Raw genomic sequence first — 20,147 nt, forward strand, 5'->3', positions numbered from 1 at the left:
TTTGTTACCTGGGAAGGTACTTTTTAACCCTCCATTAGTGTGGACTTTAACTCAAATTAGATTTTATAAATTAGCTACCTGGCTGAGAGCAGCTACTTACAGAAACTTTTAGTAATTTATGGAGAAATTGTACTTACAGAAATTGACCTGACTCTTAGAGATGATTAAAGCTATTTTTTGGTACCAGTTTGAACTCGGGTCCTTGTGCTTGTGCAGCAGGTGGCGAAACCACTGAGCTAAATCCCTGGGCCTAAAACTGGTTTTTGATGAAGGGTCCTTGGGGGATGGTCATCTGTCCCTGTCATTTTGACCCGTGCCTGTGGCTGGATGCACCTAGCAGTGGGGTGGGCATGGGGGCAAATGAAAGTGGAGACCACCACCCCGCTTACCCACTCCTCTAAGTCACTTTTGTCTTGAAGGTCAGAACTAACCCTACATCAGTACAGAGTTCAAAACCTGTGGAAGAACATCAGTGCTGGAGTTCGATGCTTTATTTCATCAGTGTGTAGCCTTTAATGTTACTCAAAACCCCTTCATTCCCTCACCTGCAAACTGGGAATAGTGTTGGGTACCCGAAGTTCATGGAATTATTATGACAAAATAGTGCATGTAAGCACAATTAATACTCAACAGATGCTTGGTATTTGTCCTCACAATTGCTATTATTAGCTGCTTTCACATGGTACATTAATTTAAAAATGAACTGTGAAGAAAATCTTGCAATATCAATATCTGTATTTCCTATAAAGGAGAAAAATTACATTACTGACCCATATGGGGTATTTTTAAAAGAGTAGTTATAATTAGGATTATATTGGACATTGCATCCTCATGCACTGACATCTACATACCCCCAAATCTAAATGTTACATGAGCTTTAAAAACATTTCAAAATTTAGCCAAAAGTAATTACAGCTACATATTCTACAAAGACTTTCCTGAAGGATCTTAGGATCAACCTTGTTAAGGTATGGGTGAGCTGATGAAAGAAAAGGGTTTTGTCTCCTTTCCCCCCTTAATCTACTTCTTATGTTTTATCTCAGCAGAACATAATCAAGGAAAGCTAAGGAACTGAGTGCAAAGTTTGCTCTCTAAAGTGAACTGATCTTTCCATAGTGGTACAGTCAGAAGGTTTAGTGCAGAGCCAGCTCATATGGATCTCATCTTGGGCCACTCCACTGGAAAAAGGACAGGAGAAAGACATTTCTTGAGAAAGCACTTTGGATCGCTTCTCGGCCTTTTGGCTAAGATCAAGTGGAGAGAGCACTTTGGACTGGCTTATAAAGTTATTAACATTCAGACATTACAGTGTCACAGGTCTCACCAGAAAAGAATGATGGGAAATAATAACACATATCAGTGCTTTTTATGCCAAGTACATCTTTCACGCTGGTTTTGTTTAGAATGAAAGAGATAGGGAAAATTTTAAGATGCAAATAAGTGGTGAATAAATGCAGCATGTACTCACACATCCATGCACCGAATACTGGAAGGCCATGAACCACAAAGAGCAAGGAAATGTACTGAAGCATCAATTTAGTAGGTCATTTTAAATGTAGGCATCAAAATGGCTGTGTGTGTGAAAAACCACTACTATATTTTGAGAACACCTTTCTAAGAATCCTGAAATATTAATAACAGTCTTAATATAGTCAAAGACAAAAGAATGTGTTAGGATAGTGAGGGCTGCTGAGAATAGCACAATGACAATTTTGTATTTTCTGTTTGTGCTCATAAAAGAAAGAGAAAAAAAGCAAAAATAGTCAGTGAATTAAAATAACAGCAGCATTCAATCTTCCAAACAGCTATAAAGCTCTCCATTTCCCAAATGAATTCATGTGTATTTATTCCTGGTGACATATTAATACTAGCTTTAAGGAAAAATGGGAAAAAATACAAACTTGCAAGTTTTTTTATTAAAATCGCATAATAAACACACGATTTTTCATTGTTAATAAATAAGGAAGAAACTTGTGAACTTACAGGTTAAGTTTTTTTTTAAGTAGAATATAGCTAGTCTTAGGGAAATATTGCAATTGAGGAAAATGCAATGCTTTTTTTTTCCTTACAAGCTATTTGAAGATGCTGTTCTCCCACTGCATTCATCAGTCATTGACTAATTTTTGTCACCATTAATCTCCCACTCACACTTTGCGATTTTTAGATTTTGGCACTTGATGAAATCATAGCAACCAAGAGTCAGTCAGTTAGAGACATGCACAGGTTGTTTTTTGTTTTTTGGTTTTTTTATTGTACCTTCTTAGCAGTCCAAACGTGAACTGCTTCAAATTTCTTGTCCACTGTGACTGGTTGAGTGACAGGTGGAACTCAGAAACTTTGTGTATGTATTTCCAGACTCTTTGTGTTTGATGTAGAAAGGCCAAATTTGACCCCCAGTGCTTCTTCCTGCCAAAACCAGGGTTTTTGATTTTAGTGGAAACCCTAGGGCCATTTTAAGCATGACCAAAAAGCTCCTTGCAAGTTGAACCTTATCTAATTATGTGATGTGTATCAACTTGAGACACATAAATCTTAGTCACTGGAGCAACTTGTTTTTCTAAGATGCTTCGGTCCAGTGAAAGACGAAAGCAAATAAGGGCGAGATTGATCTCTGAGCGCTTTTATTGTCGGTGCTCCACACGCCATAAAGTTTTGGCTCGTTAAAGGAAATTCCATAAACAAGTTTAGTTAATAAGAGTGAAGTAACTGTGTACCTTTCTGAGCTCCCGCTAAACTCCCTTTCCGCTTGCCATCCGGAGGGTGGGATAGAGAAAATGCCAACAGGATGTGTAATCAAGGGCAGCAGGCTTCAGCGGCAAGCTGTATGCTTCAGCTGTGTAGCAAAGGATGGCGGCTGACCTCCACCAAGAACCAGTGTTGTGGATCTCCTTTGATTTACTCATAAAATCTGCCAGACCACTAGCATGGTTGGTATCTCCTGGTGACCAGGTCTGTGGAAAATGCCCAGTGGCTTCTGCTCCCAACTGGTGGTTTTGTTCATATAAACTCACCCTAAGGATATAAGAAATGGAGACCTTCGAGAGTGAGTCATACTGGGAAGACTGTGGGTGATTCAGTTTTTAAAATTTCTGCCAGAATAACTTTAATGGCCTTGCCTTTATAATTTTAATACTGATGGTGTTGGTCAATTTTTATTTTAGGTTGGGACAAATTTGAGAGGTGATCAGGAAGACCATATATGGAAAGAAAACGGGGAGCAAGGCCCTGTTAATTATTTTTTATTATGAGGCTTCACAGCATTATTGAATTTTTCCACATTACTAAGAGTAGTCCTCAGTGTCAATGTGATGTTTATAAAGATGAAGTCATGGAAAGCCTCAGGTACATAAAGAACTACATGACCTGTGTTCTCCGCACTGGCCTCTGGGGTGGGGGACATTCTACACTGCAGGCGAATTGTGCTGAAAAAATGAAGGGAGAGAAAAACAGAAGGGTTTTATTAACTTGAAAATAAACACAAAATATATGCTGAGCCTTAAAAAACTCTTAGCATATTCTAGAATCTTAGTATATTCCAGAATCTACAATTAGTAGTTTTTATTACTTTGTCCTACTTTACAAACTCTTGTCTTTTATGTACTTGGTCAGTTTTGTTGCATTTTTTGGATTTGACTCTCTCTGTAGCTGTAAATAGGAAATAATCACAGGGCGATTTTTTGGGTAAGTTTTTAGACACACATCCAACTGGTTGGTTAAAGACCACGCTCTCAGATTTCAGAGCTTATAGCTACGAGTACAGGCTTTGAGGGAAGAACACTTAGGGTCAAAGCTGGTTGCTGAAACTTACCAGATGCATGGTCTTGTACCAGGAATTACTTGCTCAAAGCTGGAGTCTTCTCCCCTCCCCTCTCCTTTCTCCTCCCATCTCTGCTTTGCTCTCCCCTCTTCTTCCCTCCCTTTACCTTCTCTTTCCATTCATCCCCTTCCCTACCCCCTCCTGTCTCCTGTCTCCTGTCTCCTGTGTCCCAGGTCCCCTCTCCCCTCTCCCCTCTCCCCTCTCCCCTCTCCCCCTCCTCTCTCCTCTCTCCTCTCCTTGTGGTACTAGGGACTGAACCAAGAGCATTCACATTGAGCTACATTCCCAGTCCCTCCCCCTGCCTTTAAAATTTTGTTTTGTTTTGAGAAATACTTGCACAAAACTATTAAGTTACCCAGGTTAGGCTCAAACTTATGATACTTGTACCTCAGCCCGCTAAAAGCCTAGGATTAAAGGTATGTGCCACCACACGCAGCTGGAATTTCTTATTTCTAAGTTAAAGATAATAATAGTTCCATAAAGATTAAACAAGATCATGCATATAAAAGGTACCTATGCATTTGCTTGATGCCTTGTGTTTTAAGAAAATATCTTCAAGGGGCTCCTTGTCACCTAACCATAAATGTTAATGACCCTTCAAGAGTAGCTATCATGAATTAATAATTTTGGGTTACTTTACCTGCATTTCAAGCCAGATAGATGATCACTGACGATTAGCACAAACTTCCTTTTTTTTCTGAATCAAGGAGTTTCCCTCACATGTTGCTGCATTGTATATTCCCAGTGGTTTACATTTTGGTGTTTGTTTTTTTCCTCCTTCCCTGTAGCTTGCAAAATTGGATACTACAAGGCTCTCTCCACGGATGCCACTTGTGCCAAGTGTCCACCCCACAGCTATTCTGTCTGGGAAGGAGCCACCTCATGCACCTGTGACCGAGGCTTTTTCAGAGCTGACAATGACGCTGCCTCCATGCCCTGCACCCGTAAGTTGTTTGCTTAACTCCCAGTTTTAGGATGCCAGCAGCTTTCATTACCACCTCACAGGAAACTGCCAGGTCCTCTCCAGGGTGGGTGTGCAGGGGCCAAATTAGATCAAACATACATCCTTTCTCAATCATAGCAGGGAAAATGCTTATGAAACAAAGAATCTTTTCCACTGTTTCTGGTTGCATTCAAAATGTACAGCTGCTTTGTGGAGTAGAGCTTGGGAGTTCAGAGCTCGTCTGACAGTGTAATTAGAGCTGAGATTGGAATGTATAAATGGCTTTCCCATTGCGGTGAAGACTTGGGAAGCGTAACAGCTGTAGGAGACACAGGTAGAGGGCAGCGTTTGGGAATGTGATTTCAGTCTATAAAGAAAGAGACAGCTCCGTGGCACTGAGGTCATTGCTTGACATGGTATTACACCTCTTCCTTCTTTCCTCATAGTTTTGCATTCATAACACTAAGAAATGGAACCTAATAAATGCTTCTTTAATGATAGGCACTTAATAAATGCTGGACTTCCAAAGTAGGTATGTAGGGGAGTAGAGAAATCTCTTCTCACTGTATTTGGGCAGTGTTTCTAGGTGTTGTCATTTGTTTCATGAACACCTTGGGCTTCCCAGACCCTGTGGTGCAGTGGCTATGACTTTGCCCGGTACAGGAATGATGGGCCCAGGCATTTCATCATGTGTTTGCTTTAGGTGAAGTCTCTGTTTCTGTGTCCAGGAACCAGGCCTCGCAGTGCATCACACACGTCTTCCACAGGTTGTGGTTTGTCTCCCAGCCCACTGTTTAGTAACTGAGTGAGTGTTTAGCCTTCGATGTCACAGTTTCTTCTGTAGAACAAAGTCAATAATAGTACAAGTTGAATATCACTTTTCCAAAATGCTTGGGACCAAAAGTCCTAGATTTAGGACTTTTTGGGTTTTACAGTATTTACATCCACATACTGAAATATCGTGTGGATAAACCCATGTCTAAATATGAAATTCATTTACATGTCATGCTGTCTATACAAATAGCCTGAAGGTAATTTTATTTGGTTTTTGTTGGTGGTTTTTGTTTTTTGGTTTTTGGTGCTGGGGATCAAACTGGGGTCCTTGCGCTTGCAAGCCAGGCGGCAGAACCACTGAGCTAAATCCCCAGCCCCTGAAGGTAATTTATACTGTATTTTTAGTGCAACCCCTCACATTAGGACAGGTGTGGAATTTTCTTCTTGTTATTCTGTCTGTGCTCAGAAAATACCAGATTTTGGAGTTTTGGATTAGGAATGCCTACCTTCTACTTCCCTTATAGCTGTTGTTATTGAATGCTTTGTGTTTCTTTTATGCCATGTAAAATTCATTGATACATTTTGGTTTTTACTGTCAACATGACTCATGTTATTTTGTTCTTTAACTATTGTAAACTCCATATTGGCTGTCCCAAGGGTAGCATCCCTGAACATAGAAGTCTTTTCTGTTTTTTGAGCAGTTGGGGCTGCCATTCTGCACACTTGGGTATCATCTTTAAAAGGATTGGGAGGAGAGATCTCAGATTCTTCTCCAACTTCTACTAAAATTGTCCTAATCTCTGGGGTGGCTTTTGCAAGAAGAGACAATAGTACTACCACCACCACTGCTGCTACTGCTTCTGCTGCTGCTACTAATGCTAAATTGTAAATTACTCTCAGGTAACATATTAGGTGCCGTCTATAACCCTTATCACATGCTCACATTGCAGTGAGTCTGTAGGGTAGGTTTTTCCCTCTTGTAGACAGCGGAAGTGGCAGCTCAGAGATGTTAAAGAACACACCCCAGACCACATCTCACCTCCTCAGAAGGGCTCTGGACGGTTGTCTTGTCACATCCACTAGGTCAAGCTGAAACTTCCAGAGTGCAGGCATTTAGAAGGCCAGTCTTATCTGTGACCTAAATAGGTGAGGAGCTGAGTTCTTCGCCTCCGCTTTTTTCTATTCCTTCTATATACTTAAGTAGTTTCTCTTGGCAGCCATTTTTGTTTGCCTGCTCAAGACCAAACTTTTTTTCTCCCTAATCTAAACAATTTTGTGCTATATTCTCTTTTGTGTAATTAGATTAATCATGAATTTCCTACTTCTGCCTATACCCACTCCCAACTCTAGTGGTGAGAGTTTAGGGCACAATAATAAACTCAAGGGAAAGTATTTTTGGATGACATCTTGATAACTGCCCTTTTTTGCATCCTACAGTCCGTGTATTTTCCATACAGGCAGAGCATTCTCCATGCTGAGGTTTGATTGTGATATTAATGTCCTAAAACTCATTTTGATGGCATGGCATGGCTCATCTCTCCAGTATTGTTCAGTCTCGGGAGTCTGTCCCATCATTTAGAATTCTAGGGGATGGTGTGCTGATCACTTAATTATTCACCTTGCTCCTTGGGTGTTTGGGAAGCTCCAACATTACCATATGCTTGTGCTACTAGACCATTTGTCTGATGTGTAACAATGATGGTGTTAATGAGCCTTTGGAGTTTTATATTTCCCTAGGAATAAATTTTTTAGCTTTCTATTGATGATGTAAATAAAAAGAAAAACTGATATTAGCTCAGGGATGGATCAAAGAGTTTTAAAACTTAAAGTAATTATTTTGCATTTTTCTGAGATTGTTTTCAATAAGGTGAAGGGAGGAAGAGTGGTGACTCTTTGAATCTTGGATAAAAGGTCTATAAGAGGGAAAGTAAAAGGTGATCCTTTCCGTCCTACTCTTACTGCATAATGCCTACTCCTCCTCTTCTGCTTCAGAGTCCTACACATGGGCTAGTGATGACTGAATCCCACCGATTCGCCACCCTATGCTCCAGGGAAGAGGAAACTACACGCCCACAGTCACAGCACAGACTTGCCAGCCCCATGGCCTTAGCTCTGACCACTGAGAATGTTTGTGATTTTGAGAGTGTGTTTAATCTCTCCAAGCCCTGGTTTCCTTATCTGTAAAATGGATTCTCACTATCTGCATCTGGGCTTGTTTTAAGAAATAAATAAGAAAATATTTGCTAAGGACTGGCACACAGTAGGAATCTAACAAATATTTGTTCTCTTCCTCTTTTATCTCCAGCTGGTTATTTCCTCCACTAAACCTTCTCCGCAGCAGGTTGTTAGTACATCTCACTACCTCGCTATTAGTGTTTTGTGCCTTTGGTCACATAATTAAATTAGCCAATGGGCACAATGCACCACAGGATTCTGGGGGTAGGCCTCGGATATTAATATTTTTAAAAATTAGCCCATTAATTTCATGTACAGTCAAGACTGAAACCACTCGCTATAGATTGAATTTTTGATTATTTTTAAGCTAAAATATTGACTCACAAGAACACCTTTGAGAAAGGGGTAGTCAGGAAGGTGACCATACTTTGCTAGTAGAGATTTGTATTAGTAAGTTAAGTAGCAGAATTAGAATCAAGTTCTTATTCTCTCGTTCTCTCCCTCAATTTCTCCCTTCCTACTTTGGATAGTGGACCTGCATTGTCTGATACAGTAGCCACTAGGCGCATGTGGCTGTTGAAATGTACAGTTATGAACATTGAGTATAAAATTCAATTTCTTATTGATACTTGCCACATTGCAAAGGCTCAGTGGCCACACGGACAGCCTGGCTGTAGAATGTTTTTATCATCATAGAAAGTTCCATCGGGCAGCGCTGTAGCAGCCATTTCAATAAAGGAGACAGTGGGAGTTTCTCAAAGAACCTCTTATTCAGATAACCCACAGAATAATCATCCCTAGCCCCAGCTTTATCAGACTCTCTTGACAAGATGTGGGGATGGGAAGGAACATAAACATCAGGGATCCTTTCAAACTGATCTCAGCCCCTAATCAGTTCTTACCAGTTGGTTAAGCCAGGTGACAAACCCAATTCCCTTGTGCTGACAGCCATGATAATCAGGCACCTTCTTTGTTCATTATGCTGTCTTTAACCCCAGCATTCTTATGCAGTCCTGCATTTAGTGATCGCTCACTGTGACGGCACACTAATGAAGAAATAAAACACACTCTCGGAGACTCATTCTTCTAGCCAAAGAGAGACTCTGCTCCACTGGCTTGTAAAATCAACTTTTTGTTCACTTAGAGAACGATTAGACCAGGTGAATACAAGGAGCATCAGCTAATTTAGCAGGAGATGCCTAAAAGTTCACACCATCCATCCACACTGCTGGGTGGCTGAAGAAAATTCAATAAGTAAATTTTACTTGGAGAAAAATTTTTGGTGGAACCTCTGGGTAGGCTGATGTGTAAGGCTTCCAGTGAGAGGGGCTGAGATGTTTCAATGTAAGCATTGTCTGAATGTTTTCCAGAAAATAGCCCACTCCTGTTTAGGAAGGAGAGTGTAGGATACTATCCCTTAAACATCAATGTGTGTGGAAATCACACAAAAATTGCCTAAGGATTTGTAGAGCAGAAGTCAGATGTGATTGATAAGCTCTTGGATGATACTGAGGAGTGGACCAACCATCCTTAGGCAACAAGGGTTTGGATTCCTTGTTTGATGGATGGCAGGAGATGGCATTGCCTCTCTTTCAGGCTTGTAACTTTCAGGCCTGTTCAGCTCTGTGGTGACTCTAGAAAGATATTTTAAGGATTCTGCACATTCTCTCTTAATGAAAATTGAGTACTTCATTGGTCTCCTCCAGGAAGAAAATCCAACCTGGTTTGGGGTCACATAAGCACTGCGAGATTCTTTTGGGTATTGGTTTTGTAGTTCCTTTTTTCCTGAGTCCTTCCTAGTTAATGCCAGAGAATAAAAATGTAAATAAATGCTCACCTCAGACACTTGGTCAAGGAAACCAACAAGGTTCTCTGGCAATATTGCCAGTAGCACAGACAGTTACTTCTATATACATACACAGGACTCCATTTAGGCTGATGCAGGAATTTTGATTTCATGAATCATTTCTTAGCAAGAATTTTGATGTGATTTTTACTAAGAAATCAATGTCCTTTAGCAGCACATACCCAGCCCCTTTCTCCTCTAGATCTCTTTCCCCTTGCATTTCTCTCTTCTTTTGGTCTGGCAGTCACCAGCATTGGGAGGGGTCCACTAATTGCAAGAGCAGCAAGACTTTTGATTACTTTAGTTGCTTGTTCAATGATTATAGTGAGGAAGGTTTTCTTTTCTCCTACTGAGAGGCCATGGCAATACTGTATTTAAGGTAACTTTCTAATTTCCTACTGCATTTCAGAATGTTCGAGGAAAATGCCTTATGACGATTGTAATTAGCTTTGTAAGACTAAAAAGAAATAGCTAATTTATTTTGCTATCTTTGCGTAGCACTGTTACCAGAGTGGTTTTCCATATTTTTCAGTTGGAAATCTGTCCTTGTTCTTTTGCTCTTTATTTAACTTGTTTGATAAAACTTATCAGGCCTTTGTGATCAGGAACACTCGATAAGCAAGAGGTTATGATTTTGGATGCCCCACCGTCTGCAAGTAAATGGCCTTGAATAATTCCATCAGCTGTGCCAAACAAACAAAGAGCGATTGATTGATACTTAGACATGGCCTAAAATATTCCAAAATTACAGCTTTTAAGACAATTTACACTGGCAGAGCTTAGAGCTAATGAGGGCAAATTTACCAAGATCTACGATGAAAGGTCCTGATTTAAGAAAGCTTTCTACAGGTTTAGGTTATCAAAAAAGTGAAATAGCCCAGCTCCAAACAACAAACATCACTTACTTTGCCTTTACATTTGCCTTTTCTAATTAAATTTAGTGTGCTACTGTATTTCCTCCAGAAAGTGTATTGTTTTAAAATTACCATTTCAGTTCTATTACTCACAGCCCTCGCTTCTAATGCCTCCTGACAGTTATCAACATAATGACCCATAATGAAATGATGAGCAATCTTCAGTGGAAACCCAATGTCGATCCCATTGGTGTTGTGTGACTGTGTTGTTAAAATTTGAATGCAAATTAAAATAACATAGTCCTTACTTGCTTCCAAGGTCAGAAGAAGAGAGACTTCTTTTTCTTCTTTTTTTTTTTTTTAAGTGCTTTAATTTGGAGAATCTCACATCCATTTTCAAACAAGCTCTTCAAGGTGCCCTGATGTTCAGTTCAATTCTCTCCCTACGAAGATTTACATGCTTAACAGTCTGGCTCAGGGATTTGGGGAGGGATGTCTAGAGTGAGGCTTTGATGTATAAACCATAGGATAAAAGGCAACCTTCAGTTTCAAGTAAACTGTACTTTTTTTTCTACCAGAAAGCATATTTCTTTTTGCTTTGGAGATGCAAGAACCTAATAGTAGAATGATGGGGGAGGGGTACATTGTATGGAACAAATCAGTGAAGGTACTGTTACTTCTCCAGAAAGACTAGTTACTGGAAAAGTTAGAACAAAGACCCAAATTCCCAGGGTTACTAATGAGAGATTTTCAAAAGAACAATTGGTTGATCTCTAGCTATTTCATCATCCCCACCATCAGTCATTTTTGTGAACACATATGTATTGAAAAGTCCTGAATCTAAGACTTCCAGAGGAATTTCTCATTTCATATCATCTGTCAAATTTGCGGTGTAATAGTATAGTTTCATATTACATTCCATTTGTCACAGGACAAAAACTCACGTTATGACATTGACTCCCCATTGCCAGATTATGTGGTTGGTTTCAGTTCAGACATAGGGTCCCGGTCCTTGTTAGTGAGTCCATAAGCTGGCTAATGTGTCTGTATAAACTAATCGAAGTAACCAAAGACATTTTGACCATTCAGATGCAGGCTCTTCAATCCATTTCATTCCTTAGTGGCTCCCTTAGAGCTCAGTAGTCCAGGGCCTAACATTAGTCTGAGTAAATAAACCACATCCTTATTCCTTCCTGATTGCCTTTTAGCATATTAACTACTAATAGGAGAAAGTAATTCTAGAGAACCAACCTCAAGATTTTTTTTTTGGTACTGAGGATTGAACTCTGGTCCTTGAGCTTGCGCAGCAGGTGGCGAAACCACTGAGCTAAATCCCCAGCCCTCAAGATTCTTTTTTGAAGACAACTAAGTATGCAGGACAAAAATCACCAGGTGTGCTATTAACGGAAGACATACACGGGCTCTGGGCTGGTTATATGTGGTTTAGTTATTTGCAAAATCTAAAAGCATATTTCATAAAGATTAGGTATCATCTGATCAAACTCTTTTAAAAAATGCTATTTTAGGGGCCGGGGATTTAGCTCAGTGGTTCCGGCCCCTGTCTCCAAGGGCAAGGTCCCAAGTTTGATCCCCGGTACCAAAAAAAAAAATAAAAAAAACAAAACCATGAAATGCTATTTTAGCCCCCCTTTCCTCTTCAACCTACTTTTCATTTTATAGGGATAAACAGTACAATGTGGATTCAACTTGAAACCTCGTAAATTTGAGGAGCACTAATGTATGCCCAAGTGAAAGGCTTGAATAGTCTGCCGATGCCACTTAGTCAGGTTAGCACAATTTTTCTACCCCCATGAATAATTAAGAGTGGCTTGTCATCAGCCGAGCCCCATCATTTCTGGATGGTATTTTTGACACTCTTCACGGAAGTTATACAGTGGTTATTCACAGCATGCTTCTTTGAAACACGGTCAATTATACATTTTTCTGAGATCCCCTGGGGTGAGAACTGGGTATCTTCTTTGCTGTCAGCATTTTGATTTTCTCTGAGAGTTGACTCTTGCTCCACCTACCATCAGAAACCTAGGGGAGGATGAGCTGAGGAGAGAGTCCTGTTGCAGAGATATGATTGTTGCTTTTACCCCTCCTGTGATTTCCCACCAGGGAATGAGCCTTTATGAGAAACTCCTATCTAGCCTCCTGCAGGAAGATAGCAGCCAGGCAGGGAGGACAGCATGGCTAAAGCAAGAGCAGAAGCCAAAATGCTGCTAGCTCACCATCTTCAGGAAGGGAAGGGAAACAAAGAGAAATTGAACTCCGGAGTGAATTGAGAAAATGGAAAATTTTCAAATTTGTTTAAAAAAAACCTCATCGGTAAGCTTCATTGTTTCCTTCAAATCATTTCTAGCTCTGTGAGAGGAATTGTTCAGTCTTAGAACCAAGGTTCCTAGTCAAAGCTTTGCACATATTGGCCATGTTAATTTGAATGAGTCAACATTTATTTTCCTTTTTCCTTTTTGGGGGGGGGTGCGGGGGGATTGAATTTAGAGCCATTGTGTGGAACTACATCCCTAACCTTTGTAATTTTTTCTTTTTTTTATTTTATTTTGAAACAAGGTCTCTTTAAGTCACTGTGTTGCCCAGGATGAGAACGAACTTTTGATTCTCCTTCCTTAGCCTCCTAGGAAGGAATGAAACTTTTTATTATCTTAGTTTTTGGTCATTAGATTGCTGTGGGTAATAAATACTTTTCTGTCTGCTTTTATTATGGGGATTAAAAGAAAGATAAGGTATGAAAAAATGCTGTGTGAGAAATGTACATTAATGTGTAGCTTAGCTGATTCTTAATAAAATGCACAATCTTTCTTTCCTTGGTCTTTCATATTGTAGTGTCTTCATGTATAGTGGAGAATTTGTAAAATACTTCAGTTTTAAACCTGTCATCTTAATCAAAAGAGATTAAACTTCTAATACACCCAGGAAAGAAAAGATAGAAGATTTCTGGAGAGGAGAATGAATGGTAAAATAGAAATAACAGAAAAATAGACAATGGTTAAATCTCGGCAAGAAGTTAACCTCTATAGGAGGCTACAAACAAGTGATGGATGCATTGAAGTGGTTCTGATTTTTAGTAACGGACAGGCTGCTTTGGCTCTAGTCACGATTAAAACACACAAACTGCTGTGATAAAAGGTTACGTACTGTTCATATATCTCAGAAGAGGTGAGCTGAGCAACAGTCTTTATGTAAACTAACCCTGGGTAGCAAGGGCTGGGAGAAAGCAATTAGTGCGGGCAACATATACAGCTGTCAGGGGGGAAGCAGAGGTTTTATTTCAGAGTCAAACCTTATACACCCCAAGTGTTTACTCTGCCTTATAATTGTCTTTCAGCTGGAGAGAGATTAACAACAAAAGCTTATCTGAAGGACTGAAGGGCTTTGCAGCTAAGACACTGAAGTATTATTGACAGTCCGAAAGTTGCACTTGGTTAATGAAGCCTTATGAAATGGAACTGGAGACCCAAGTTGCTCCTTCCTCAGAAATATGTCTTGTACTGGTTGCTTTTTTTTTTTTTTTTTTAGTGGGGGTGACATTGTGCTTAAAGAAATCGATCATTTAAGAGTTATGTTTCTGCCAGTGTTCTTGGGGGATGTTCCTTGCCATATCCAGAATTAATTTCATGGCTCAGGCATTGAATTTTAAAAAGGTGATTAAAAATCAGCTCAGTATTAAAAATCTATAATAGCTCTGGAATTCACTCTATCACATGAGCTCAGCTTTTTCAGTTTTTCTTCAACTCTCTCCCTGCCTTAGCTGCAGCCTTGATTTTTCCCCCCAACATTTTAGATTGAGATTGATTCCCTTTTCTTTTCTTTCTTTATTTTTCTTTGACCTTCTTTTTTCACTGCGCTTTTGTGACATGCATGCACAAATGCTATGGCCGTTAGGCTTTCAATGAAGGAGCTGGTTTGAGCCAAGGAATTGTCCTTCTTTCATCTATTCAATCAGCAACTACTTACTGAACATCTGCATGTCAGGCATTGTTTTAGAGTTGAGAGTGTCCTTATGACCTAGAACAAATGTGCATGTTCTCCTGGAGCTTATGTTATAACAAGTAAGTAAGACAGAACATTTAAGATCCCCACCAAAAGGAAATTAAAAGGTGATGTGACTGAGTGAAGTAGGGCAGAGGGGAGCATTGCAGCTTGGAGGAGCAGCAGACAGGATACAGAGTCAGCAGGGAGGGAGAATTCAGGCAAGCAACAAGTCCAAAATACTTGAGTTATGTATTTAAAGTTTTTTTTTTTAACCAATGTGAGCCTTATTTATTTTTCCTCTAGATTTTGGAGTCTTTCAGCACTTAAATTCTGGTTGTTATAAGAAATACAATTTTCAGGTTTATGCGGCATGTTGTATGTCCTTTTCTGTGAAATCCACTTCTCTATCCAAACAGCATAGCAGGTTTCTATCTTTTGAAGTTTCAATTGTTTCCTAAAAGAATCAAGAGTATTTTCCAATTACTAAGCTGTTGCTGTTATCCTGCGCTTTCCATGGAATGGGTCTCACCATACTTGCCATTCACATTGGAGAAATTTATGTGTTTAATTAGATTCAGTGTTAGCTAATAGTTTTAAATGACCTTCTTGAGGATCATGCAGATTTCATGTGGATATGTACAAATTGCAATGTCCAAAAAGGAGTGCTTTAAATCCTCATGAAAGCCGCCAAGTATATTCTCTAAACCGTTCGAAATTAAACTTTAGTATAAACTGTAGGAAGGATGAATTAAGATGTCTACAATAACTAGAATTTTCTTTCATGCTTGGAATATTATCATCCTTAAATATCACATTCACTTAATTTCTCTAGATAAGAGTGTGGTTCATTTTCAGGAGTTTTTCTTTTCCCAGAGAAGAGCACATATATGTTTGATTAAGGAGCATTAAGACCTCCTTTGTGATATAAGATATGATAAGCTGTTTATGATGGGATAGGATATAATAGTCCTCTGAATCTGCTACCGTCTGGCTATAGTTTCTTTTTGGTTTCATATTGCCAAACTCCTGTCGAGTGAATCGAAGATGACATTCCACTAGAAAATAATAATTATCCATTGTAACACCTTTCACCAGTACCCGCTGTGTGATGCAAAAAAGTATTTCACACCAGTGAACAGAATGGATGTTCATTTAATTTATCCACAATGGCGAGAAATGGACTGCTTGTCTCAGTCCAAGCAATGAGAAATTCAGGAAATACACCCATCATATTTTACGAATTTGATTTCTTCCTTAGTCAATGAAAATAAAGATAACTTGGGCTTTTAAAATCAAGCCTCATTACCTGGGCTCTACAGATGTTAATCATGAGATTCTGGACTGAGCTATTTTTCTACAGGCTTGGAGTACACTTAATATCCCTAGATTCATGTACAGAAATTGTGAGAGTATTAGAGAGCATCTTCCTGGAGCTCATCACTTTTTGTAGCAGGGGCTGACAAACGATGGCCTAGAAGGCCAATGTCAACTGCTGTCTATTTTTGCAAAGTTGTCTTGGAACACAGCCATGCCCTTGTGTTGAAGGGATTGTCTATGGCTGCTTAAAGTACAATGGCAGAGTTGAGTAGTTCCTACTGAGACCATATGGCCCATAAAGCCTAAAATATTTTGCTATCTTGGAGTAAAAGTTCTTCACAGAGAATGTACACTGATCCCTGTTCTATTCATAAATTAAAGACTTTCGCATTTTACTGTTGTTTCTGGTAGTGCAGCTACTATCTGTGTCACTGAATTATATCGGAAATGTTGAGGGCATTGTCAACATGAAAACTTTAAACAGTTTAACATGTGAGCCCCATTTTTGGGGTATAGAGAGAGTCTTCCACTTGTATGTAAATGCCATTGGAGATTTATAAATATAATCCAAAATGTAAAGGGAGAACATTTTCCCCTTCGATACACTTCAACATTTGATTAATTAATGTCTTAAAATGTCTTAATTTCGGTGATACACAAAATTAAACAGAAAAAAATATATAGTTTTAAAGAGAGTAATAATGAAAATTCCAGCCTTCCTTTGGAAATGTTAGAAATAATTTTCTTTGGAGAGAATGGTTTTCCTATCTTCATGCCTAAATAAACCACCACCTGAAATCAAAGTGGAGGAAGCAAAATTGTAAGAGCCAATTGCAACTTGACAAAACTTTTAATTGATGAAGTTCACATTTTACTGTCCCAGCTGTAGGTGACAGGTTATCAAGTCTATAAAACCAGGACAGACCAGGGTGCCTGTCCTCATAGCTGATGCACGTATTTCCATATTTCTTTCTCCTTGAGGCTCTTCCTTTTCCTCTAGTCTTCCTACTCTCTCTCTACTGTCCAGGAAGTGATCAGGAAAGGAAAGTATCAAAATGAGTCAGAGTATTTTTTTTTTCTCTCTCTCTTCTAGAGCAGGTAACAAACACTGGACATTCAGTAAATATTTGTTGAATGAATGAATGAATTCCCAATCCTATCCAACAGAAGTATCCAGCAATATTTGATATACCTCTTCCACTAAGAGGAATTTGAATTAAACAACTTATATTCAGATCACCCATACGGGCTTAATGCTGATAAAATTTATGTGAAAAGCTGACCAGTACAGACTTAGCTCAGAGAAACCTGCATTAATTCACACATATCACAGTACTACAGATGGGTAGGTATAAGATGCATTAAAGTACTTTGTTCATTTTCTATTGATTCATTCATTTGTTTACGGACCCATCAAACATTTATGGAGCTTTCTCTGAGCTGGACATGGGGAAATGATGAAGACATTAGTTCTCCTGAAGAGCACATGGACTGGAAATAGAAACAGATATGAAATGGGTATCTGATTAGCAGGGCACTTTTAGGCTTCACAAGCAAAGTGGGACATAGAAATAAGGAATTGAAATACGGAGCGATGCCCTAAGCAGGATATGCTGCCAGCTTATCTTCAGGCGAATACTGGGTAGATTTGAAAAGCATGAAACCTCGATTTCCCAAATCCCACAAGTTCCCTGATGTTAATGTGTTGTCAGTATGATGTAGACCTGGAGACTAGAAAATTAGACCAACTCGTGCAGTTATTTCTCTTTGTTGTAACCCTCATAGAATTGTCTCTCAGTATCTGGTGGGATTGGTTTCAGGAGGTGGGATTGGTTTCAGGAGCTCTGTACCAAAACCCAAGAATGCTCAAGTTCCTTGAAAGGCTGTAGTATTTACATATAACCTACACCCACCTCCCATTCCCTTAACATCATCTTTAGGTTACTTATAATGCTAATTCAATGTAAGTGCTAGGCAAATATACTGTATTGGTTAGGGAATAATGACGAGAAAAAAGTTTGCATGTGTTCAGCACAGATGCAATTTTTAAAGAAATATGTTTGATGGACTGGTTGAATTCATGGATGTGGAACCCATGGATACAGAGGCCCCACTGTATCTGTAACTGGAAACTTGCTTGCAGGTGGGCATATGACTGATGAGAATGGCAGCTACTATGTCAGACATTTAATTGCTCCTAAATATCCAGATATAGTACTGACAAAAGTGGAAGAGAAAGTAGTCTAAGAGGCAAGGTTTCTCCTTCTGGATGCTTGTTTGAAAGACCTCATGCTAGTCAGAATGCCTGTTTTCTCTTCTTTTTAGCCACCACTGCAACTAATGGTTTTAAGGCACTGCTGTTAATTATAACTCTGAACCCAGATTGGTTTTTGGCTGTATTCAAGGCCATATTGCTTTCTCATTGTCTTGAGAACAGAACATTTTCTTTTCTGGGGCAGAGATGAGTTCTCACTATAAATGAGAAGCACACTTGTTACTTTTTTTTTTTTTTTTTTTTACTTGTTACATTTTTAATCTTTTAATTGGCAAAAGTTAAAGAAACCGCTATCCCCAAAACACAACACAACCACTATTATGATTTTAACTTGTAAAGCATGGGTCTTTTTCCAGGTCTTCGCAGGCCAAAAGACCTGGAAATATAATCATCCAGGGTAGACATTTCTTATTTCATGTTCTCCTTTATTATATGATTTTATCACAGTCCAATTTCTAGGCTGCTAGTCTGTTCTCATATAACCATCATTTTCTATGAGAGCAAAGTATAAAACACATGCAGTACAATTCTCTGAACCACTCATGGAGCAGTGGTGAACATGAACTTGTCCTGTTCTCAGTCTTTCCTTGAGCATTTAACTCTCAAGGACTTCTTTAAAAATCTCTGCTGAAGTAGGAAGACTGTTCCAGCCCAGTGCTTATTTTTGCATCAAAACCCCGCAGCAACTCTGTGTTTTGTTTTCCACGTGTTGGTGTTGTATCTCTGAGTCCTGTGACCATTTAGTTTTCTGCTCCATTTCTTCTCTGTTTAGACACTGCCATGCCCCGTCCTACATACTAATTACTGACTTTTTGCTTCTGCAGTGCTTGATTCATTGTGTCACATTTTCCCATGTGAAAGTGAACTGAGAACCTTGGCAAGGAGGTTAATGGATTTCAGAGTCACTCTTATTTAACCCTGGAAATTACAGGAAAATAAGAACCAGTGGGTGACCCACTTTAGAGGCCAAGCCATGGCCAGCATCAGCTGCAGACTGGTGATGGCTCTGCTATGGCTACAAGCATGACAGAACTTGGACAGCTCTTGTTTCCTAACTTTCAAACTTCAGTGGGGAACACATGATGGAGTAGAAATAGTTCCGGATGGGAGACTTTGGATATTAGTGAAATTCTGTTACAAATTGGATTGCATGAACTTTCACTATTATGGCATCCTCTTTCCAGATCTCATTTCTCTCATTTTAAAAGTGTAGATATTTGACCAAAGACTCTAACATCTTTTGTGGTTTAAGAGCTTGTGGTTTTAAATAAGTCTGTTCATTTGCTCAGAAGCCATTTATTTATCCGTATTATTTTTTAGCTTTTGTTCTAAAGACCATAAGTATGATCTTGAAATCTAAACAAGGAAGAAATTTATATTTTCCTTCTGAGGACTTTTGTGACATAGACTTACATTTAACACATATTTTACAACACTGGGTTAAATGTTTTAAAGGTTTTCTCTTAAGGTACACAGGGTATGTAGCCAGTCTTAATGCTAAGAGAAGTTGTTGGTAATTAGTCTCAGGGGAACATTGGGAGAACCTGCTTTCCTTGGTAAAGTCTGAAATTAAATTGGATGAAGGGAAAATTTCCCATATGAAATGTTGCCACCAAAATGCTTTGGCCTCTCTCATCATTGCAAAGTAACTGATAAATATTGAATATGAACCCCTATTCACAGGTCATCTTTTCCAATTCTCTCTCAATGAGTGCTTTGGAACCATATGTGGCATTGTGGTTGACTAGGTAAAGCATCAAGTTCATACAAGCCCCCCTTCCCCCCGTTTACTTCTTTTTCCTGAGGGATATGTAACATTTCCTTTGCAGCAGTCCTTCCAAATATTTTAGCAATACTATAGATATAGTGATTAAGAAACTGCAGATTTTCATTGCAACTTATTTGGGCTCTTCACTTAGAAGATAAAAATGAGAAAGAGCTTGCCAGTTGTCACATTGTGTAAATATTTTCATTAGAGTGTTACAGGTGTCTTTGAAGCTGGCTTAGACAACGAAAATTCTCTCTTCTCCCAAACTGATTCTTCCACTTGACAGTAATTTGAGTCATAAATTTTCGGTGTATAAAAGGTTTATAGTGTTACCTTTTATTATTATTTTAAAACCAACCATGATGCTATTAGCGATTAGTTG

The 20,147-nt window shown here is 39.1% G+C and overlaps 1 protein-coding gene across 2 annotated transcripts in view; it reads left to right on the plus strand.

Moving 5' to 3' along the window:
- The window catches only part of Epha4 (EPH receptor A4), a 143,877-nt gene that overhangs the window by 62,056 nt on the left and 61,674 nt on the right, over window positions 1–20,147 (plus strand). For both annotated transcript variants that reach the window (XM_004864483.4, XM_004864482.4), the window contains exon 4: window positions 4,606–4,761. In XM_004864483.4, coding sequence (XP_004864540.1) covers window positions 4,606–4,761 — 156 coding nt within the window. The remainder of the gene's footprint in view (window positions 1–4,605; window positions 4,762–20,147) is intronic.

This window comes from Heterocephalus glaber, unplaced genomic scaffold (genome assembly GCF_053883595.1).
Source record: "Heterocephalus glaber isolate CG9 unplaced genomic scaffold, H.glaber_assembly_v1.0 deba00000621, whole genome shotgun sequence".
NCBI classification, from domain to species: domain Eukaryota; kingdom Metazoa; phylum Chordata; class Mammalia; order Rodentia; family Bathyergidae; genus Heterocephalus; species Heterocephalus glaber.